We start from the raw sequence: 24,702 nt of genomic DNA, 5'->3' as shown, positions 1-24,702 counted from the left end.
GCCAAGAAAGAAAGTGTAGAGCAGTGGTTCTCAACCTTCCTAATGCTGCTTTAATACAGTCCCTCAGGTTGTGGTGGATCCCCAACCATAAAATCAATTGCTACTACATAGCTATAATTTTGCTACTGTTATAAATCATAATGTAAATATCTAATGTGGAGAATATTTGATATGCAAACCCCATGAAAGGTCATTCAACCCTGAGAGGAGTCAGGACCCACAGGTTGAGAACCACTAGCACAGCGGACACAGCTTTGTGGAACATCTCTACAGGATGAAGACACAGACATTCCAAGGAATAGCCCCTGGGATGGACAGACGATTCAGGAGGATTTCACACAAAGGGGGAATCCAGGAGACTGGTTTCAGACAAGGGAGTAGTAAAATCAGAAAAGTATTCCAGGTAGTGGCAAAAAATGGATGAGACTACCCTAGTAAAGGGAAGTCCTCACTAGGTCTCTGCGGCATGATTTCAGAAGGGAGACGAAGAGCCCTTCTGTGAGGTAATGTCAGGAAGTTTGATATTTAACAGAAAGACATAGATGATAGATTCTAGCTAGCTACATCATAATGCTATAACAGCAATACATGGTGAAGGAGAGATTTTCAGAAGGGAACAGTTTTGCTATGAATGATCTGGGTAGTCTGTCAGCTAGGCACAAACTAGAGCTGCCTGGGAAGATGGACCCCAGTTGAGGAATTGCCTCCATCAGATTGGCGTGTGGGCTTGTCTGTGGGTATTGTCTTGATTAGCAATCCTTGCACTAGCAGTGCCATGTCTGAGCAGGTGTTGTAGAAGAAGGCAGGTTGAACAATCCATGAAGAACAAGCCAGTAAGCACAGTTCCTCTCTAGTCCCTGCCTCAGCTTCTTGTGATAGTGGACTGGAATCTGTAAGCCAAATAAGCCTTTTCCTTCACTGGGTTGGTTTTGGTCAGTATTTTATCACAGTGGAAAAAAGAAAACCAGGACAAGGAGTATCTTAGTAGGGTAGTGGGTGTTTTCTACAGAAGATTTCAATGGTGGAATGAGATTCCAGGGCTGTGAACCAAGATGGACTCCAACACACCATGGTCAGGAGTGACTGTGAGAAAAAGCTGATTCATTCAAGGTTGAAGGGGAGGAAAGAGTTTGTGAGTGAGAAGCTTGTGATGGAGAAGAGGAAGACTGTGGGCAGACTCCTGGCTAATGCCCAGTCTTCCATGAGGTGGGAAGTGCTGGTCCAGGTGTCTGCAGGTTCACCCCACAAACTTGGATTCTGGTCGTGGAGGGGCCTCCATCCAATAAGCTGCCGCTGGATGTTAAATCCAAGGTCACCGACCAGGTGAGCAGCTGCAGATTCCAAACGTCGTGGACCTTGCAGGAGTGAGTCCCACCCAGGGCCCTTCTGCTGCTAACGTGTTTCCTCCCCTCTGCGTGTGAAGTGATGCCAATTGTAATTTAAGCTTTTCTGCTCAGAAAGTTTGGATCAAGGACTGTTCCACCTTAATTAGGCAACCTTTACTGGAAGCTTATGCATTTCCAGAGGAAACTGGGCCTGGCTGTGAGTTTGGACAGCTGTGACCTTTAAGTGTCCTTAAATGGCAGCCATGCTGAAAGTGAAGAGCCAACCCGCTGGAACGAGACAGCTCTAACATAAATCATCATTCTAACATAAAGGACTCACCTAGTGACACAGAAGGGGGTGAGGATCAACAGACTTGTATTCATTGTGAGTCATTCTTCCATTTTCCCATGTCTTAAAATAATTGAAAAATATCAGTGAGCAGGGAGAAAAAACGAGGCAATGAGAGCAGAGCTGCTGCCCTGACCTACCAGCAGGGGGCGTGTGGCTGTGTGCACTCTTAGGAAAATCCACTTTTTTTTTTTTTTTTCCGTTTTACTTTTTTTTGTTTTTCCGAGAAAGGGTTTTTCTGTGTAGCCCTGGCTGTCCTGGAACTCACTCTGTAGACCAGGCTGGCCTCGAACTTAGAAATCTGCCTGCCTCTGCCTCCCAAGTGCTGGGATTAAAGGCGTGCGCCACCACTGCCCAGCTGGAAAATCCACTTTTAAAACATATTTTTTCTTAATTTTAAAGGGATATTTCTTTCCTGTATGATGTTAAATACGTAAAAGGAGAGACCAGGGAGAACAAACTTTGCCCCCCAAACAAGTCAACACAGTCACAGAACAGTGCCATGGTGCCTCATAAGGTAAGTTGAGAAGACTTCTCCCACTCTTGGCTTTTCAAAGTGTTTCTCTAAACTCTAAAGCAGCATCAGACTGTAACAACAGTCTGCAGAGCTCCACTGCCTTCAGATACATTCTAGCTATTTCTTTACGATAGCATTTACCATTTACTGGGCAAAGATCAAAGATCTTCTAAGCCATTCTCCAGACTATACTGAACTATTTTGATGAGTAAGTATTTACTGATTTTACAAGTACAAAATCAGGGAACACTAGATTTTTTCCCTACCCAGGGAAAATTCACAGAGTTGTAGACAATGACTTTTCTGCCCTCCCCCCTCTTTCTTTCTCTTCCTCCTCCTCCCTCCCTCTCTCCCCCTCCCTCCCTTCCTCCCCCTCCCCTGCCTCTCATTTGAGATAGGGGTCTCTCTATGTAGCCCCATATATTCAGGAACTTGCTATGTTAATCAGGCTAGCACCCAAGATATACTTCTGTCTCCCAAGGCATCTCTCTTATTATTCATAGTGTGGGTCAGACCACTATTTAATTACCTTATCCCTTTTGTCACAAGCCTTGGCAGTAACATTAAATTTCCTGGTGTTCTTTTTCTTTTCAAACTGTACATTTTGTATCTCTTTCTGCCCGACTTGCTCTTTTTTCTTTTTTCTTTTTTCTTTTTTTTTTCTTTTTCCAAGACAGGGCACTTGCTCTTTTTCATCATATACCAGCATAAGAATGATTACTAATAACTACACGACATAGTCAATTAGGTTGTCTTGAAATATCCACCAAAGAAATTAGTCCATTACTCCTTAACTTATCCTATTAAGACAAGGGCAGAGATCAGTCACAGTCTTTGCCAAAATATCACAGGCATGGTCTTTAGCCAAGTTGTTAATATTGTTCCTCTCTGAAGCCCTCTTGATCTGGTCCTCCACAGTCCTCATAGCTCTCATATTACTGTCTTCCAGACTCTACTGGGATGACCCACTAACCTCCATTTACAGTGTTCAAAGGTTCTTCTAGTCCAAGTCTTCTACATTTCTCCAAAAACCGACATGGTCAGGATTCACAGGAATAGCTCATTCTCTGGTTCTAACATGTCTTAGTTAATTTTTTATTGCTGTGACAAAATACCATGACCAAAAGAACCTATTGTGAAAGTGTTAATTGGGACTTATTGTTTCAGAGGGTTGAGTCCATGGTGGCTGGAGCAAAGGCATGGTGGCAGGAACAGCTGAGTACATCTTGATTCAAAAGCATGGGGCAGAGTGAGGGCACACTGGGAATGGTGCAAGCTTTTTGAAACTCAAGGCTGACACCCAGTGACACACCTTCTCCAATAAGGCCACACCTCCTAATCCTTCCCAAACAGCTCCACCAACTGGGGACCAAGAGTTCAAATGCCTGAGACTTATAGGGGATTGTAAATAAATAATCTTTAATATAAATATTAGCAGTGAATTAAAACAATGGCTGTATTTCTTTACCTTATGCTAGTTTACAATAACTACACGGAGAAACCAAGATTTACTTAAAACTGTACCTCAGTTGCTGAGCAGTTAAATGATCTACCTTAACCGTCTATGCCAATCTGGCTTCCTCCCAGCCCCATCCTGTGACATTTGCATATCATTATTGATCTAGCACTTTAGGCTTCAACTGTGTTTTCATTATCTCTCTCCAGTCCCCTTCCTCATGCCACCAAATCCTCCATCCTCCTTGTTCCTCTCTTCATCTCTCCTCCTTCTGGCTGGCAGATGTCCTGCCCTATTCTCTATTCTGCCTGGCAGCATTTATTGACGAGCCAGAGAATAAATGGTAAGAATTGTTTACACAAACTTGAGATAGGAGATTCTTGGCATAACTATTATAATGATGTGTCTGGATTGAAACAAGATATGAGGGCAGAGAAATCAGTATTTGAATAACACAAGGGTAAACAGTACACAGTGTATTAAAAACATTATGTCTACAAGGGACATCTCATTCAAACTGCCACAAGAAAAAAAAAAGGAGCTAAAGGGTTTATGCATATAGTTGGCCCTCCATACTTGAGGGTTCTCCATTCACCTATACCATCAACCACAAGTGAAATTTTTTTGCAAAAAAAAAAAAAAAAAAAAAAAAAAAAGAATGTATCTGTACTACACAAGTACAGATATTTTCTTGTCATTTTCTAAATTGCTGAGTCTGGCTTGGCCATGTAAGGGATGGCATGGCATGGTTCCTGCCCTTGGAACAGAGCCAGTAGGGTGTGGTCCTCCATGAGTGTTGATGGTTGCTGTGGGCACAAGCCTTGTTTGTGTAATAATGTACATATTTTCATGTTCTTTCTTTGAGAAATGTCCTCTCCCAAGGTCAATAATCAGAGGCAACATGAGTCATGGAGGCAAGAGTGTGGCTAATATCTCAGCAAAATGGTAAATGCTGAGACCTTCCAGACAGCCCTTAAGGCTGTGGGAAAGAACTCTGAAACCATGAGTTCAAGAATATATATTTCTCAACTATGCAAAATATAAGGATGCAATATGAATCATATAAGGAGCTTTGTAGACCTAAAAGAACAGAGGCAGCTGCACTATGAGCCAGCTTGTCAGAAAAATACAAAGGCAGGCATATTTCTGAGTTTATATTCAAGGCATATTCAAGATCAGTGTGGGACAGAACTAGGTTATGCCCAGGCATGATAGGAATGGCAATCTCAGAGTGAGATCCCACTGAGCTAGCTTATTATCTGTGCTTACAAAAGCAGGCAGATCTCTGAATTCATTTGCGATGTTAAAAAATGTGCTTGCTGTATTTTTCTAAGAATCAGGGGGTTAAGGTCATGGGATGTTGATTCAAGAGGGAACCTGGAGTAAATGATTCAGTTGATGTGTAAATAAAAGACTGGACTTTTGGTCTGAATGAGATGAGCTAATAGAGAACAATAACAGTTCTTTTGTTTAAGATTTTTTTTTCCTAGCAAGAGAGAGCTGTCTCAAACAGAGAGCTGTCTCAAGAAGAAAGCTATCTTGAGTAGACTATAGAGCCAAGAGCTATCTATAGAGGGCTATCTGGAAAGCTGCCTTGATCAGAACACAGCTTGTAACCCACAGTTTGACTTTGAGCCTTCTTTTCTCTGGACTTCTTCCCCAGAACCCCTCTCTAAGCTGAGGTTGGTCCTTGGCACTAAATAATTCAACATGACAGCAATATACTTCTATAAGGTATTATAGTAACCCAGAGTCAATACAACATAAATAAGAGATGCATATAGGCCCACCTAAACACTAAACTGTTTTATGTAATGGAGTTGAGCATTAAATTAGTGGTTCTCAACCTCTGGGTCACAACCCCCTTAGCAACCCTCTGTCTTCAAAAACTGCAGTTCATTTTCATATCTCTCTCTCTCTCTCTCTCTCTCTCTCTCTCTCTCTCTCTCTCTCTATCTCTCTCTCTCTTGCTCTCTCTTACTTTCTTTGCTGTGTGTGTGTTTTGGGACAGGGTTTGTGTATCCCTGACTGTCCTGGAACTTGCTTTGTAGACCAATCTGGCCTTGAACTCATAGAGATCTGCCTGTGTCTGTCCCCAAGTGCTAGGATTAAAAGCATGTGCATCTGCTGCCCAGCATATATTATGTTTCATAATAGTAGTAGAATCAGTTATGAAGTAGCAACAAAAATAATTTTCTGGTTGGGTGTCACCACAACATGGAGAACTGTATTAAAAAGTTCCAGCATTAGGAAGGTGGAGAACCACTGTTCTAGATTTTGGTATCTTTGAAGGATCTTAAAATTAATCCGTCTCAAATACCAAATAATGGTTATAACAGAAGAGGATCTGTCCTCACATTCATGCTTATTTTTACAGTGTATGTCCAGCTTAAAACATTTTTTTTGGCCTATGCTATGACTCATATTACTAATATTATTTATCTTATCAAATGTTCAACTTAAGATGATGTGTGGCAGTGCATGCCTTCAATCACAGCACTTGGGAGGCAGAGGCAGGAGGATCTCTGTGGGTTTGTGGCCAGCCTTGTCTACAGAGTGATGTTTAGGACAGTTGGGACTACATAGAGAGACCTTGTTTAAAAACAAGCCAAAAGTTTCTCAACTTACATTTGGGCATGGTGGTGCAAATGTGCAAACTGGCTCTTGGAAGCAGAAGCAGTATCAGCCAGGAGGTGCAGCCAGGCAGGGCTACTGTAGTGAGTGAGACTGGGTTTCAAGAAAGCTCACCACTGCCTTGCTCAATAATCGTATCCTTTTGGGATAGGGACTAAAATTTGTGTAACTTAAGTGTTTTTCATATATTAATATACTCATCCTTTTCTTTATATGCAGAAGACATTAGCAGACACTTTGGTTCCTGAAGAATTTCATATTGTGTCAAATACAGGAGTTTCAGGGTTGGAGTGTTATGACGAGTGAGTATCAGAATGTTCTGTTGAATATCTGACGTGAGCTCTGTTCTCCTTTTGTTGCGGCCCGAACTGCCCCACGTTTGGGGGCTAAAATGTCAGGGACCGCTCTGCCCCATGTTTGGGGGCCAGAAATGCCCTGGACCACTCTATCAATGTTGGAACCCTCACTGCCTGAAACCTTGGGGGCTAAATTGTTAGAGCCCGCACCCCAGGTTGCTCCTGTCTGCGGATCGGGGTTCAGCAAGAGAGAGAGTGAGGACGAACTCAAAGAATGGAGACCAGACAGAGTGTGATTCAATCCCGTTTATTCTTCAGTCTCTCTTCCTCTCTCCAAGTCCCTAGCCTTGAGTTCCTAGTCCCTAGTTCCTAGTCCAAGTCCCAAGTCTCAAGTTGAGTTCCTATTCTATGTTCTCTGTCTCAGGTCTCAAGTTCCTAGTGCCTAATGTCTAATTCCAAGTTCTTCCTCCAAGTGCCAAGTGCCTAATAACTAATAATAATTTCTTCTGTCTGCCTCTCGCCTTTTATATGTCTCACTTCTAAGCCATGCCTTTAAGTCATGCCCTTAGGCCTTGTCTCTAAATCTGATCTCTAAGTCACGCCCTTAAGTCACACATCTTTAAGTCTCACACACCCAAGGGAAAATCCTGGATATCTAAAACAAGATGCTATCAGAGTGTGCTCAGCTGTTGTAGGCTATTGTAATCAAGTCTCTTGTCAGGGTATATGGCTCAAGATGGCTGCAAGGATGATAGCTGCCTTCTGTAGGCTCCCCATATCCTTTCACACTTAAAGAACCCGAGAAGAACACACTCACTTCCTAATGTGGTAAGGTGATATGTGGGCAAGCTGCCCTAGCACAGTTTAGGAAAGATTACCATAAAGCAAAGGCAAAAAAAAACCTCTTGGGTGCTCTCTCTCTCTCTCCTCTCTCTCTCTCTCTCTCTCTCTCTCTCTCTCTCTCTCTCTCTCTCTCTCCTTTCTGTCTTTCTTATTTTCTTCCTTTCTTTTTTATTGCCTCCTCATTTTCTTCCTCCTCCTGTTTATTTTTAGAGCAGAGTATATAGATTTGTTAAGGTAAAGCAAGAAAGAACTCTTGATAGTCAGAGGGACTCCAAGGGAGGACCACAAGAATTCGGGGTTTTCATGATTAAATAGTTCTATAGCTTTTCCTGCCATTTAATTTTTTAATATTTTAAAGAGTGAAACTTTAGAGCTAAAGAGATGACTCAACACTTAAGATCACTTGCTGCCCTGGCAGAAAACCCAGGTTTGAGTCTCAGCATCAGATGAAAATTTACAACTTCCTGTACTCCAGTTCTAGGGCATTTGTACATGCCAGCAAGTGGTCTTCTGAGCTATGTTCCAAGCCCATCCGGTCACCACTGAAAATGCTAAAAAGCACCTTTGTTGTTCTTAATTACATTTATTTAGTTGTGTGTGTAGAGGGGTGCACATCAGAGAATAGCTTTGGGGAGTCAGATCTCTCCTTTCACCATGTGGGTCTTAGGCATCAGACTCAGGATGCTGGGCTTGGTGTCCAGTACTTCTACCTGCTGAGCATCTCAAAGGGGTCTCAAGAGCCTCACGTGGTTCAGATAGGTCTCAAATTCTCTGTAGCGGAGGTGAGCTTAAACCGACCTTCCTGCCTTTGCCTCCTGTGTGTTGGAATTGCATACCTATGTCTTTTTTTGTTTGTTTGTTTTAATGAACCAAGGAAATCTTTGTATTTTGATATATCAAGGAATGAAGTTAAATATCCTTTACTAAGGTGTCTCACCTTTGATCTGTGTCATAATCTTTCTGTGTGGAGGTCTATGGAGGGTCCTGGATGCACATAAAGGACCTTGAACAACTATGTCTAAGCTTTTAACTTCCATTGAAGCTTTAGCTTTGGTTAGCTTTGGTTAGCTGTAATTTCTTCCATCTCCACTCCTTGAACACATGTTTCTTTTAGTGGAGAATGGCTCTTAGTTACCAAGATGCTGGGTCTCTGGTGTGCTAACTGATGGACAGGTCAGATTGTGTCCTTCCTCTTTTGTCTCCCTTCCCCCTCTCCACCCTAAGGCCTAGTTTTCCACCACCGTCTTAAATGCTTCAGCCCTAGAATGTTTTTTTGATTTAATATTTTTCTTATCTTATTTGTTGCAGCAAATACACCACCCTCCTCACAGACAGTGAGAACAGGCTGTTGCTCTTTCCATCCATGTAAGTACAGATGATTTTTAAAAGTGTTTCTTGGAAAGAGTAACTACACACACATGTCCCTTTTCTTGGTACTTTACTATACAAAAACATTCAAGTCATAGCAGGGACCCAAGCAGGTAACAGTTGCCTATAAGACATCATTTAATAGGTTGTGTTTCTGTGACCAGTTGCATATTCAAATAGTATACATAGCATGGTACCTGAGCAATATAATGTGATTTTATATTGTGTACATTGTTAGAATCTTTCTGCATTGCTGTCTTTTGTCTTTTCTTATACTCCGAATGACCCAGTGTTGAAGCTTGGTATTTATGGCTCCCTCCTTTTCTGTATGTTCTTGCCATTCCTATATATTGTTATATAGCATCTTTGGCTTTTTTTACAGGACAGCCAGGACTACAGAGAAATCCTGTCTCAAAAAAACCTAATAATAATAATAATATATTTTATATTATTAATATAGTAATTAATTATATATAAATTATATGTTAATATGTATATCAGATATAATATATAATAAACATGTTGTAATATAATATATTAATATACATGTAATATATAGTGTATATGCAGTATGTAGTTTATAATATATAATGTAACAAATATATAAAATATATTCATTAATAATCAATTAATATATATTATGTGATTTATATAATTAATATATCAATACTAATGATAATTATAATATGTTATTATAGTTATTATTATTTATTATTGTTATTATTATTCTCATTGGAATCTGAAGATGGCCTGATGAGATGTTATTACCTAGCCTGTCCCTTTGATCTTCAGGAAACCGAATAAGAGAATAGAAGTGGTCCAGCTGAATGACGTGATGGACACCATGCTGGAGAGGGCTGGAGTAGAAAATGAGAATTATGTGGGGCCAACCAAGGTAACCTCACGCCAGTCAGAGGACCCTGTGGGTAAGAGGAGTGTGTGCCTGGGAGGCACACTGTGGTTTGGAATCTGACTCTGCCATTTGCTATGAGCAGCATGGGAAAATCACCTCAGGCATTTGCACCTCAATTTCCTAACCTGTTGGTTATAAGTGACACCAGTGTCTGCACGTGGTGTTGTGAGTGAGACTGAGTGGCACATTAATGTGCTTAGAAAGCACTTAGGAAGCACCTGAGTGGCAAACTATGCAGGTGTCTGGACGGTTGTATATTGTTTGGTCATGTGTTCCAAGAGAGGTATCATTAGATGATGTCATTACTGTGCAAACATGATAGTATGGATTTACATAAACCTAGACACACACGCCTAGGCAGGACAGACTGCCACAGCTCCACAGGCAGTTGTAGCACAATGGTAAGGTTCTATATCCAAATGGAGAAGGACAGTAAAAGTAGCAGGGGACAGGGATTTTTAGTCCTATTTAACCTTACAGAGCCATGGTTAAGGCCTGGTTTGTTGTTGACTGAAACATTGTTATTTAGCATGTGACTACATTGCTACTGTTTCTCAAGGCTCCATTGGTTGATCTGATTACTTAGTTTTATTTTGAACTGACATACAAGACATATTTATGGAGTGGAATAAAATTTCCTTATACAACGTGTAGTGACCAGATGAGGTAATTTGCATATCCTCCAATATTTAGTATTTCCTTATACTAATATCTTTAAAATATTCTTTAGTAGATGTTTTGTTTTGAAATAGGATCTATATAAGCCAGGCTTGTCTTGAACTCTCTATGTTACAGGAGGTGATTTTGAACTTTTTGTGGATGAATTTTTGATCTTCCTGTCTCCATGTTTCAAGGGTTACAGATTGACACCAATATGCCTGGTTTATGTGGTGTTTGGGATTGAACCCGGGGCTTCACCAGCCGAGTCACATCCCTAACTGCTCTCTTGCTTATTTTGCAATACGTAGCTGGTGGCGATGGCATAGGTCTGTAGCTTTCTTAGCACTTGAGGATCTAGGCAGAAGAATTTCAAGTTTCAACCCAGTGTGGGCTGTATAGCAAGTACTTATCTGAAAACAAACAACAAACAAAAAGAGGGCTGGTAAGATAGCCCAGTGGGTAAAGGCACTTGCCAGGAAGTCTGATGACCATGGATTTGATCAGTACATGATGGATAAGATGGTATCAGCTTGTATTAAGATTATATAACTCACCAGCTGTTCCTCTAATGGGTTTTGTAAGCTATCCTCGTTCAGCCTAGGATCCCAGGTTCCCAGGGTGCTTTTAGTTGTCATTGCTTTAGATTGCTTCGGTCTCAAACAGTTACCAGCATTTGTTTGCTTTTCTTCCCCATGACACCCTACTGTCCATAGGCTAGTTTGTTTACAAAATCTGTCTCAGTTTGGTTTCTCTGATGTAGACTCATGACCAGAATCAGGCTCCGTTCTGGTAGGCACAATTCAGGAGTGGTATCAGTATTTTCAGTGCATCTCATAAAAGCATCCAAAATTAGCTAGATTTTAAATGTCGTTTCTGGATATGTAAATATGTGAATGAAAGTGCAGTAAATCAACCAAGATTCTATAGGCCATGCTCACTTTCAGTGTGTTTGCTGGTAGCCTGTGATAAACACTGGCTGTGTGGCTTGCCTCTGCTAGATGCACCAGCTGCTCGACGTGTTGAAGAGGGAACAGAGCATTTACAACACAGTGTTTCATGAACTGATTCGACAGGTCACTGTGGACTGCGCAGACAGAGGAGAGCTGCTGTCAAGAATCAGGTTAGAAGTAGTAATGGAATTTTCTAGGTTGCCCTCTTCAAACATTGTATAATTATTAGTACATATTAATTATACAAGTTAATAGGATTCTATACTATTGCTATACATGCATCTTTTAAAATGTGCTTGAGTTGTGCTTGTGCATACTTTTGAGAAAGCTACAAACATATCTCTATGGGACCAACTTCTGTTTAGTTTTAATTTCTATAGTAAAATGCTCATTTTGGCATAAGCTCTGGGTAAAAGTCCGAGCCTTTGTTCTTTTACCTGAGTGAAGAAAGTCACCACTGGGAAGGCTCCCATGCACCTAGCCATTCATAAACCAGTGGTTTCGCTGAGTGCCTACTCTGTGTCAGATACTGAGATGTTTGACAGGACAGTGGAAAGGTCTAACTGGTTAGCTATTGAAACAGAGTTCCATGTAGGGCAGGCTGGCCTCAAACTTGTTATGTAGCCAAGGAACTCGTGGGATGGATGTGGTGGAACTTAAATGAGAACACAGAGCTGAGTACACCCAGGCCCCAGGGTAAAGTGCTTGCTAACGAAAGCCTGGTGACCTGGCATCGACAACGGAAGGAGAACCAACTCCAGACAGTTGCCCTCTGTCCTCTGACCTCCACATGTGCTGTGTCGACTTCATACCCGTGAGCACACACAGCCTTATCTCTATGACTAGGTTACATTTAAAAAGGAAAGGAGAGATAGGTGCTCATTATATGTAGTTATTAATGGTGAAGATGATAAATACTATTATTACTATAAAAATCCTTCTTATAACTTTGGTTCTGTCCCAAAAGCTGAAAGAATGCAGTGACCAAATAGTATGTCTGTATTTCATTTTCTGTAGAACTGGGGGACTGCTTTCTGAACAGTTTTTTTTTTTTCTTCCTTTCTTTTTAAAATACAGGATCTCACTTATAGTCCTGGCTGGCTGGGCAGTTGTTATGTAGACCAGGCTGGCCTCCAACCTTAAATATGCACTGAGTTCTTTTTTTTAGTCAGGATCTCACTATGTAGACCAGGCTGTCCTTGAACTCACAAAGCTCTGCCTTCTGGTGTGTGGGAGGTACTGGGATTGAAGGCATGCACCACCATATTCAGCCTATGAATTTCTTTTTAAAAACTATTATTATTGTATATGTGTGTATCATGTGTGTATGAGGGCACAAGGAGGTCAGAGGTCAACTTTGCAGAGTCAGTAGGGCTGGTGTGACAAGAGCCCTTACCTCCTGATCCACATCTCGGGCCCAACAAGCTTTTCCTCTAGGGTGAGTTATCAGTGTGAATTTCCTCCTCCCGCTGGCCGACTGGCCTGAGAAACTAGAAGCAAGGCCATTAGAGACTGGTTAGGGTTAGAAGGAGAGGAGTTTTGATAGAATACTGTGAGATGCACCAGGTTGGAATAACAGCAGGATAGCAGCCCACTCAGGCAAAGCCCCAAGCAAAACTGTGACTGGTGGGACAGAAGTACAGGACCAAGAGCAAAAGTAACAGCCGCTTTGAATGAGAGGCTGTTAACCGCTCTTAAATAGTTGGTGTCTTTTTATATTTAGTCGGTTTGAGGAAAATGTCATCTATGCATTCAACTATATAAAAAATCTCACTCTACTCAAGGCACTCTATTAATGTAAAGAGATTTGTGACACGGTTCCTCTCTCAAGAGAGTTTATCATTTAGAACTAAATAAAAGACTTCCTTATTTTTGTTTTCTGTCTCAGATATTATCTATATTTGTAATACCATGCCCTGTTTTAGGTTCGTTTTCTGTGTCCTGGGTTCCGGCCTGCCTATTAGCTCCCTTGTGTCTCCTGCAGAGAGAAGTACGTGCAAATGCTCGACCATATTGCCCGGCAGATGATTGAATTTTACAAAGACCTGGTGACCCAGAGGCTGATGGACCAGCGCATCTTACAAGAACTGTATAACTTCAAGAACGTGATTGAGGAATTGACCAGGTGAAAGCTTCGAGGCTCCTCGACAGAGCAGAAGCCTGTCTTTACCTGTAGTAAATGATAATCACGGAGAGGAGTGGGAAACCGCGAAGGCGCCTTTGCCTTCAGTGCTTAGCAAGAAAACCAGGAGACCTGGGCCCTGCTGGTGGAGAGACAGAGAATGGGTTACTCATCTGAATGGAAAGCCAACATTTTGCCTGTATTAGTTAGAGAACAACCTGATCCACATTATAAATACATATCGTATATTCCCAGAACGCTTCCATGGCTGTAGATGCTAGTGTTTAAATTCCAAAGAAAATAAATGTAATATAGCAAGTAAGGTTACTGGGCTAACCTTGAGTCAAGACGACCAGTGGCAAGAATGAAGAGCCCAGGCTAGAAAGGACAAAGCAGGGTACAGCATCTGCCCCTGCTGTGTTCTAAAAGATGTGCCTGCCACCCTTTTCTGTCATCCCAAGTCTCTTGCCAAACCTGACGGGATTCCATCCAGGATGTACACTGGAGGTTTTTGGTTTGGTTTACAGGGTAGAAAATGAAGGGAGAGACAACAGTAATTGTAATTATGTGTGAATCTGATTTGTAGGGGAGAAAATTTTTGGAAGTTTCCAACTTTGAGTTTGAAAATTCTTTTGTTGTTGTTCTTTTTCTTTTTTTTCAGGGAACTTTGTCTGGTTCGGGCCCATGACAGGAAATTAACACTAGAAGCAGAGAAAGTCCAGAAGAACCTGGCAGAAGCTCTTTTGGAAGCAGAAAAGAATGCCAAGTGAGTTGGTAACCTTTATACTGCTTGATAATGGACTGGGCCTTAGTTGGCTGGTCTGTAAAGTTCATGCTGCCGCCATGCCATCTGCTTCTTAGGGCTGTTAGAAAGGTTCACCTGACAGTGCAATGGAGCCCTTCAGCTCCAGGTCAGTGCCAGCTGACGAAGCCGCATGGGGGCATGCAACGTCTGTATCCTGCCCTTGACTGTTCTGGCACTCTAACAGCACAGGTCACAAAGGCAGACAGGTGTGACAGGAACCATATCTGTGTCTGTTCTTGAAACACAATGACAGCATTAATGTGGCAGAGCTATATGATGAAAGTATTGCTTGTATTCTAAGAGACAGGGACTTTTGCTGGACCTCATAGCCAGAGTTAGTAACACACTTGAGGCCACTTAAGGCTGGTATCGCTCTGCCTACTCAGCCTGCTAGTTTAACCTGCCTTTAAGAGAACATACAACAATCAACCTCATCTGCCTTGGATTTCCTGTGTAGTGAACACTTACAACTTAAGCCAGTGTACAGCTGTAATCTTAAATTATGTTCTCTTCCATGCCTGTGATCCAGAACAATGCATATGTGTTATGATATCATTTGCTGGAAATAGCAAATACAGAGATTGAAACAATCTTCTAAGAAGAATATCCATTATAGATACTGGCTGATAAACAACGATGTTTGTAGTACTGTTTGTTGTCTGGGTCACTTGGTGTTAGTCGGAGCCAGTGACTTAATCCTTTGTAAAACTCTGTTAAAGATTTCTGTAAAGTGTCCTGTTCCTTCTCCATGAGTGCTGTCTGTGCTGTTCAGTAACTATAAGGCAAACCTTTTTATTAGGGACAGATAGTCAGGTAGACAGACAGACAGACAAAGTATATATACACACACAGAACACACAGCTGCAAAGTCACAGACAGAAACATATAGACAAAGGGACAGATTCACAAGACAGCCGTTAGGCAGATCTAGCTCCAGACTTACACCACACACAGACAGAATGGAAGACACAACTAGCATGAAGTAGAGAATTTAAGTCGGGACTTGGTCTTGGCTAACTGACTCCAAAAGGAAGAATTTTTACTTTTTTCCTTAATATGACACCAATGAAATATTGGTGACTCAGAGTTAATCACAAATGCATATAATAAATATAATTAAAACTAATAAATTTATTAAATCTAAATATAACAGTGTGAAATGCTTTTCTCATTTGCGTTTTACAAAAAGTTTCAATTCCTTAAATTAAAAAAATGTGGTGAATATGTATGTGTATGTGTGTGATACCTGTGTGTGCGTGTGGTGCATGTGTGTGTGTGTGATACCTGTGCGTGCATGTGGTGCATGTGTATGTGTGTGATACCTGTGTGTGCGTGTGGTGCATGTGTGTGTGTGTGATACCTGTGCGTGCGTGTGGTGCATGTGTGTGTGTGTGATACCTGTGCGTGCGTGTGGTGCATGTGTATGTGTGTGATACCTGTGTGTGCGTGTGGTGCATGTGTATGTGTGTGATACCTGTGTGTGCGTGTGGTGCATGTGTATGTGTGTGTCTGTGATACCTGTGTGTGTGTGTGTGGTGTATGTCTGTGATTACTTGTGTTTATAAGTATGGGAGCCAGAGTTCAGTGCAGCTTCTTTCTCTATTGCTCTGCAACTTTAAAACCATTTCACTTTGTTTTATTTTATCTTATTTATCTGTGTTGGTATTATGTCTGCAGGTATGTCTATGTACCATGTGTGTGCAGGGCCAGTGGAGCCTAGAAGGGGGTATCAGATACCCTGGAACTGGAGTTACAGATGGTGCTGAGCCACTATTTGAGTGGAGGGAACTAAACACAGGTCCTCTGCAAGAGCAGCAAGTGCTCTTAACAGCTGAGCCATCTCTTCAGTCCCTGGGTTTGCTTTTTTATAGACTACTTATTCTCTTTACAAATTTGTTACTTGTCCGGTGGAAAGGTAAGCATATCATGAAGGGACAGTCCCAGGAATCTTTCTGTGTCTGACGGACTATGACTTTCCTCTCAATTATTTGAGCACATGGAAGAAGACCTGAAGTGGTGGTTCCTGACTTACGCCAAGAATACAGTTCTACATCTATGCACTTTAATTCTTATAGCAAAGTTAACATCAATGAGAAAAATTTGTCACTGTCTTAGTTAATGTCTTATTGCTGTGAACTGAAACCATAACCACAGCAACCCTTATAAAGGACAGCATTTAACTGGGCCTGGCTCACAGTTCAGAGGTTTAGTCCATTATCATCACACCTGCAGGTAGCAGAGAGCGAGAGAGAGAGAGAGAGAGAGAGAGAGAGAGAGAGAGAGAGAGAGAGAGAACCTAGCTTGAGCATCTGAAACTTCAAAGCCCCACCCCTAGTGACACACTTCCTCCAACAAGGTCACACTCACTCTGACAAGGCTGCTACTCTTAATAGAGCCACTACCATGTCCAAGCATCCAAACTTATGAGGCTATGGGGGCCATTCAAAGCACCACAGTCACTTTGTAACTTCTGTGGTTGTTCTTTCAACACATGTATTGATTGATTGATTGGTGTGTGTGTGTGTGTGTGTGTGTGTGTGTGTGTGTATTTGTATTCTGGAGGTTGAACCTTGATTGTCAGGTTAGGCTGCAGGCTTACCTTCTGAGCCATCCTGCCAGCCTCAACAACTTCTGTTTGGCTAAACTCAGAGTGCTTTTAATCCTGAGAGAGTCAATGGTGTAAACTAGAAGAGAAAGGTATGTTCTGCCAGACACGAAAACAATAGTAAGAAAGAGGGATTGATAAAGTACTGTGGCCAAAAGCAATGTGGTGGGGAAAGGGTTAATTTATCCCACAGATTCTAAATATAGCCTATTGAGGGAAGCCAAAGCAGGAACTCAAACATGACAGGACCCTGGAGGCAGGAACTGATGCACAGGCTATGGAGGGTTTGCTGCTTACTGGTGTACTACTCTTGGCTCATTCAGCCTGCTTTCTTACAGCACCCAGGGATGGTTCCGCCCATAATGCACTGGGCCATCCCATATCAATCCCTAATTAGGAAAATGCCCTGCAGGTCTGCCTACAGCCCTATCATATGGAGGCATTTTCTCAATTGAAGTTTCCTCCTCTCAGATGACTAGCTTGTGTCAAGTTGACATAAAAACTAGCCAGGACAAGATACTTAGTTACACATAATCTTGAGTTAATTATATGATTAAAAATTTTAGTACCTTACAGTTTATTAGGCTTCAGGCCTTTAATAAAGAATCCTAACCAATGATCAAAGAAAATTAACAATAAAACGACTGAACTTCTATTATTTGCATTCTAAATTTTTAAAAACTTCAAAACCTGTGTGTGATAAATGTGAGTGACTCTCTCTCTCTGTGTGTGTGCACGTGTGCGTGCATGAATGCATACACAGGTACATGTGTGGAAGTGAGAAGACAACTTACAGGGTTAATTTTTGCCCTCTACTCTGGTTGAGCTAGGATCTCTCTTATTTCTGTCACTGTGCTAATTACTCTATGGTATTTATTGAGCAGACTTCCAGGTAGTTCTGCTTCTGGCCTCACTTTCGGCATGTTAAGATTAGATGCATGCTACTACAATCTGGCTTTTTAATGTTGTTCCTGGAGACCTGAACTCTGGTAAACCACTAAGCTTGCAAGGCAAGTGCTTTTACCCATCCAGCCATCTCTTGGGGATTATTTTGAAGTGTTCACTGGGTACAATGGTGTTTAGAAGGCTACAGTAGACTGACTATTCTTTATCACAACTATCATATTTGTAAATAAAATGTGAACTTTTAAATTTTCACTCTAAAAATTGTTACCAATATATACAGCAATTATGCCATGGTTAACTTAAGAAGAAGCTTGAAGGAAAAGGATGCTTATTTTCATAACAAAATATTTATGGTATCTACATAGATATTTCTTACTTTTCTTTCAGAATAGTAGAAGACTACCATGACTTATATACATTGCAGAGAGGAAGGATGGAGAGTGATATTAAACTGTTAATGACTGAAAGAGACATTTGGAGTTCAGCCACATATGAACTGGCCCTAAAGGTTTGTTCATCTGGATTTGTAACTCAGACTTCTGTATTGACTGAAATTTCATTTGACAATTTTGTTTTGTTTGAAACATAGTTTCTCTGTGTATCCCTGGCTGTCCAAGAACTCATTCATGTACTAGACTGGCCTCAAACTCACAGAGATCCGCCTGCCTCTGCTTCTGCCTCCTGAGCTTTGGGAATAAAGGTGTACATCACCACTGCCCAGCCTATTTGATAGTTTTTCAAGAGAAACATACAAAAGATACAAGAAAGAGGTGCATATTTATTGATGAATATCATAGGTTTTGTGGGCACTGAAGATGGAAAGTTTCCTCCCTCTGTTTGTAACTAGCTATTGTATAATTCAGGCTGTTTTTTTTTTCTTTAACCAGAACTTATAAACCATGACTATAAATTCTTTTTTGTTTGTTTTTGGCTTATATTAAAACTTATAAATGCAATGCATGCCAATTTATAGATAAAATGTGCACTAATTGCCCAGAAAAGGTAGTATGGCTAATGAATACCAATTCTAATGTCTATAAAGGGGAACTCTTACTTTTTCATCTCATGTAACCATATTAGGGTCCTTGGGTGTCATGTCACACTGGCTATAGTACCTTGGCCAGTAAATTGAATAAGGGAAACCCATAGACATGGCAGCGATGCTTTGTGGTGGTAGCAACTTCCACAATATTCTATATTTCAAAATGTGAATGTATTGGCTCTGTATTCTGACACTAAGAACCAATAGGAAATTAAACACACACACACACACACACACACACACACACACACACACACACACCTGGATCCAACTGGATTGGTTCAAAATTCTACTGATGGCAGGTCACCGGGCTCTCTGTGCAGACAGCTGCATGGTGGATCTGAATGACAGTACTCTTTAGTACTGCACTGTGTGGAGTTTGTCTGGGCTTGGATGAAAATGCAGAAGAAATTACTATCGAAATGGACAGATGTCCTAAACTGAGAGAGAGAAAGAGACACAGAGAGAGAGAGACACAGAGAGAGAGACAGAGAGAGAGCGAGCTTATGTACTGGGCAGTGGAATCAAGATTTTCTTATTTGGGTTTAAGTCCAAGAAAAAATTAAAACTTAAAATAAAAGCCATGACATCATAAATTTATTTTATTTTATTTTTTTTAGATATTTTATTTACACTTCAGATGCCATCCCCTTTCCCCATTCCCCCCCCCTTAGAAAACCCCTATCCCATGCCCCCTTTTCCTTTTTGCATTTATACATTTTTTTAAAATAATGTTAATCATAAGCGTTATAAGTTTGGAATTGTTCAATCAGAGGTGTAACCACTGACCAACCTAAATATAACAACTATCTTTGACTGGTGGAGATACATGAATATCTGCCTCCCTGTCTCCCCCCTCTTTCTCTCTTTCATCACCTAGCTTCTCCTCTCCTTCTTCTCCTCCTCTTCTTACTCCTTCTCTTCCTCTCAGTACTCCTTCCCACTTAGCTCCTCCTACACATCACCCTTCCTGTTAAAATGAAACTTTTCTCTCAAAATACAATTAGAGCATAATTATGCCAATTTTTACCAGTGAGGTACAAGATAGTCCTAATACCCTGTCCATCCTTTTGATGACTAACCAGCACCTCTGTCATCTATCCTAACTAAAACATTTAGTTCTGAACCTGGCTTTAGGATGAATGTCAGCTGACGACCATCCACTCAAATCTTTTCTCTTACGGTAAATAGCTATAAGTTTTCAACCCCGTCAGAAATCCAGAATGACTGAGTTAACTATAATTGTGGGAAGCACAAAGCATAGCTTCTAAAACTTAGCCAATTTATAGAGACCTCTGAACACCTGAAAAGCCCCTATACTACCGAACATTGGAGCATCAAATCTTCAGCCTTCTGGCCCAGAATCATCTGGCAGACCTTGGTGATGCAGGATTATTAAGGACTGATTACTCTGTCTAGGCAGATATAATCAGTCGACTATTCTGCATGTGTGTCCTTTTCTGAACAGTAATTTGTCTGTAGATGGAGAGAGGCAATTCTTGCCTAGTGGCTGTTACCACACAACTGGAGTAACTCCAAGGATGCTCAATTTCTTCTTAGAATCCACGACAGGAAGCTGTCAGGAGCAGACAGGTCTCTAATCAATATGAACATTAATATATAAATATTTGTAGTGTCAGTTCTATGGACTTCTGATGTTTTGAAAACCAACTATCCATGTAAGGTAACCTAGACTGTTGTCTGTTCACTCCTCTCAGCTATTTCTAAATAAAATATGGAAAACACCCTAACAATAAACTCAAAACCATGAATTTGCTATAGTCCCTCAACTCATAGGTTAATCATCCCAATCAGTTAAAAAGGTTAAAAAAGGGCTGGGTCTAGGCCTTGTATTCCTAAATGTGTTATACAGGCACAATGCCCATGAGAGTATCAATATTCATCTCATTTTTATATTAATAAGAGGCTCATACCAATGAAAACCTTAAATTTGAGATCAAAGTAAATTTTGTACCATTTAAGAAATTATAACTTCATCTTGATAATAATTATACAGATTTCTACCAATAGGTTATGGCTATGCAATAAGTCCTAGCTAATCCCCCCTGTTCCAACAAAACCACTACTTGTCCCTAGAAAGACAGACCATTATTAACCACATTAGTCCCCCAAGCTCAGGGAATAGGGGCGCTGACTCTTCTTTAACTTCTTCAAGCTGATTAAGGGCGTTGAGATTTTAGAAGAGGGGTGGGGGGAAGAGTAAGTTGATAAGCCTCTGATGCTGTGTCTTCACTGAATCCAGATGGAATTCCAGGACATCAGAGGTTTGGGCAGGTCTGCTCAGTATGCTGACATCATAAATTTATTAAAGTCAGTCATAGATATAAATTAATACTTTTATAATACTGAGATGAGGAAGTCCTTTTGTAACCATGACATGAAAGGAAACCTTGAAATTAAAATGTTCTATAACAGTCACCAGAAACAAAAATATATAACAGACTAGATGAAAATGTTGATATATATATATGTGTGTGTGTATATATATATGTGTGTGTGTATACATGTTTATATGTATATATACACATATATAATGGAATGTATATAGTTTAATCTTGAAATACTTATATTTGATTAAAAAATTTAGTGACTTGCAGGTTATTAGGTTTTAGGCCTTTAATTATATATACATATATATGCAGTTAATAAGACTAAAGTAATCTAGTGGACACACTTTAAAATGAAAAAGTAAAGCAATATGAACAGATCCTTCAGAGTAAAAAGTTCAAGTGGCTAATAAATAAATAAAAACTTCCCAGCATTGCTAATCTGTAAAATGAAGAGAAATTAGATCACATGGCGTATCATAGTTATAGCCATTGAACAGATGATAAGCGTGAGTGCTTTCATTTACCTCTGAGGGCAGTACACAGTGACACAACCTTTGTGGAGATTTATTGGACAACAATATGCATAGACCTGTTAAGACAGTTTGACTTGGGATTTGATTGCCAGTTTAATGATGCTGTGAAATATGGACAGAATCAAAACTGTGCTTCAAAATTTGACTTTTGTTCTAGTCTTACAATATACAACACAATGTACATACAATAGGATCCTCTTTCAGTACAGCTCTTGGTTGTACTGTATACTTAGTTGTATACAATACTTGGTTACTACAATAGTCAATACAATGTATTGTGCAGTACTTTTTCCTTAGTCTGTGCAGCTGCAGTGAGCAGCAAGTAGCAGCAGTTCCTAAGAGCTATAAGATGCTGAGAGCATGTAGCCCATACTTTGCAGTGCACTAAGTTGCTAGGCTACAATGTATTTGGTAGATTAACTGTCGCCCCCACTCGACTGACCAGCAAGGAAGACGCGAACAACTGGATCCTTCTCAACTGGATCCTTTTAGCTTTCAGAAGGAGACCTCGAATGTCCAGGGTGAGCTGCTTATATACCCTCAGCCCTGGGCAGGGGTGGTGGTGGTGGTGGTGGTGGTGGAAGCGCGTGGAGGTGCGTGATTGGTCAGAATTGCAGTGCCTCATTAGCATACTGCATTAGCATACCCCGCCCGGGAGGGGTGATTGGTCAGGATTGTGGTTCCTCATTAGCATACCCCGTTCAGGAGGGGCTGGCACCAAACTGAGTTGATGCATGCGCAGTGCACTATTCACCAGTAGCCAATACCAGAGGCCGAGGCCGGTGCCATCTTGACCGGCCGAGTCAGGTCGGCGGCCTACAATTAACTGCATCTATGTATTTTCAATTTATGATGAGTTTATTTGGTTGTAACCCCATAGTAAGGTGAGGAGAATTTGTATTTTATATCTGTGGCTCTTTAACCAAGAAATTCCATTGATAAAAATACATTCCTGAGAAATACTAGTACAAGTGAATAAAGATATGGATATTAATTTTGATATTGCTTATGGTTACAAAAATATTGAAATAACATAAATAAGCCACAAGCAAGGGAATAAATTGTAGTTATCCAAACAAAAGAATAATAGTAAAGATAAATGTGATGGTATATCCTTTCAGTCCCATTGTTTGAGAGGTAGAAGATCAGAAGTTCAAAATCATCCTTAGTTACATAGCAAGTTCAAGGCCAGCCTGGGCTACCTGAGATAGATGGCCCAACAGGGAAAGAAACCTGCCAGTGAGCCTAATGACTTGAGTTTGATACCCAGGTCCTACAGAGTGGATGGAGAGAACAAACCCCTTAGGATTCTTCTATGGTTGCACAAGCACATGTACAATCAATAAGTAAAAATTAAATAAAACAACATCAATAAAAATTGTTATGGATATAGAAAGACGGTTACAAGTAAAAAAGTAAGTTTTAGAATAATATATTGCAAATATACATTTATACATATTATTACAAGTATAAAATATATTTTCAATTAAGGCTATCTTATGTACATAAAAATTATGTACATGTAATCAATATATCTACTGATAAAATACCAGACTAATCACACTGATTTTTCTTATGAGTTGAAATTTATTGTTGAGAATTTTGTAATTTTACTTTAAAACTTATATATTGTTTGAGTTGATTCTTAACAATTATGTATCAGGATTTTTTTTAAACTAAAGAAGGTTATTTTTCATTTTATAGTAAACTTTGAGCACCTGTTATGCAACAGACTTCTGCCATGTCCTTGGTGGTGAAACAAAAATAAGACACATTTGCTACTTTTGTTTATTTGTTTTTATATTATTTACTGCATATATATGGAGCCAGAAGGTAACTCTGGGGAGTTCTCTTTCTACTGTGGGATCTTGGGATGGAACTCAGGCTGCCAGGCTTGTGTGTAGAACTCGTTTACCTGCTGAATCATCTCATTGGCTCCCAAAGTTACTGCTCTTAAAAACTTAAAAGAGTCAAGTGTCTTGTCAGTCAAAATACTAGGCTTTGTTGGACATGGCAGTGCACACCTTTAACCCCAGCACTTGGGAGGCAGAGGAAGGCAAATCCCAGTGAGTTTGAGGCCAGCCTGGTCTACATAGTGAGTTACAGGACAGCCAGGGCTACACAGTGAGATCCTGTCTCAAAAAACAAAAACAAACAAACCAACCTGGGCTTTGTAAAGTTTGCATGAGTGTGAGGGACATAAGTGTGGGTAAAGGTGAACAACTAGAGAGGAGGAGAAAAGAGGGTAAAAGTTCGTGTGGGGAAGGGTGAGGGGGTAAAAGGACACATGGGACACAAGGAGGAAGAACCAGGTGTGATGCACACCTTTAATCCCAGCACCCAGAAGGCAGAGGAAGGTGGATCTCTAAGCTCAAGGCTAGCCTGGTCTACAGAATGAGTTCCAGGACAGCCAGGGCTATAGAGAGACTCTGCCTTGAAAAACAAAACCAAACAAGAACAATTAACAGCAACAGCAACAACAATGAGAGAGAGAGAGAAAGAGAGAGAAAGAGAGAGAGAGAGAGAGAGAGAGAGAGAGAGAGAGAGAGAGAGAAGAAAAGAGACTGTAGATGGGGAGGAATGGAGTTAGAGGCTACAGATGGGGAGGGGAATGAAGGGAAGGAAAAATCCCAAAGCCTTGGTTCCAACATAAATTTTCCAGTGCTTTTTTTTCTCTTCAGGAAACATTTGGTGTTCTTTTTTTTTCCTTTACTTGCTCATTTTCATTATAGACCTATATAGGCTTAGGTGTGATTATTAACAATTACATGACAGAGTCAATATTAGGCTGTCTTGAAATCTTCTCTATCAAAGCATTTAGTCAATTACTTTTAAATGTAGTCTCAGGCAAATTCTTAGGACAAGAGCAAAAAGAAGCCATAGACTTTGCCAAAACATCCCAAGAATATTCTCTAGTCTGGCTTTACTACTATTTCCCTCTAAAACTTCTTAAGCAATACCTCTACAGTCCACATTGCTCTCAGCACTCGTCAGCCAACCTCCTGCTACAATGGCCCACTAAGTTTT

The 24,702-nt window shown here is 40.6% G+C and overlaps 1 protein-coding gene across 3 annotated transcripts in view; it reads left to right on the top strand.

Annotated features, from left to right (window-relative positions):
* Axdnd1 (axonemal dynein light chain domain containing 1) overlaps positions 1 to 24,702 on the top strand; it is an 84,430-nt gene that overhangs the window by 7,461 nt on the left and 52,267 nt on the right. For all 3 annotated transcript variants that reach the window (XM_076941393.1, XM_076941396.1, XM_076941395.1), the window contains exons 5-12: positions 2,077 to 2,191; positions 6,501 to 6,583; positions 8,729 to 8,785; positions 9,581 to 9,683; positions 11,360 to 11,481; positions 13,296 to 13,436; positions 14,095 to 14,199; positions 18,137 to 18,257. In XM_076941393.1, coding sequence (XP_076797508.1) covers positions 2,077 to 2,191; positions 6,501 to 6,583; positions 8,729 to 8,785; positions 9,581 to 9,683; positions 11,360 to 11,481; positions 13,296 to 13,436; positions 14,095 to 14,199; positions 18,137 to 18,257 — 847 coding nt within the window. The remainder of the gene's footprint in view (positions 1 to 2,076; positions 2,192 to 6,500; positions 6,584 to 8,728; positions 8,786 to 9,580; positions 9,684 to 11,359; positions 11,482 to 13,295; positions 13,437 to 14,094; positions 14,200 to 18,136; positions 18,258 to 24,702) is intronic.

This window comes from Arvicanthis niloticus, chromosome 10 (assembly GCF_011762505.2).
Source record: "Arvicanthis niloticus isolate mArvNil1 chromosome 10, mArvNil1.pat.X, whole genome shotgun sequence".
Taxonomy (NCBI): domain Eukaryota; kingdom Metazoa; phylum Chordata; class Mammalia; order Rodentia; family Muridae; genus Arvicanthis; species Arvicanthis niloticus.
The sequence above is the reverse complement of the archived record's forward strand: the minus strand, read 5'-3'. Positions and strand labels throughout refer to the sequence as shown.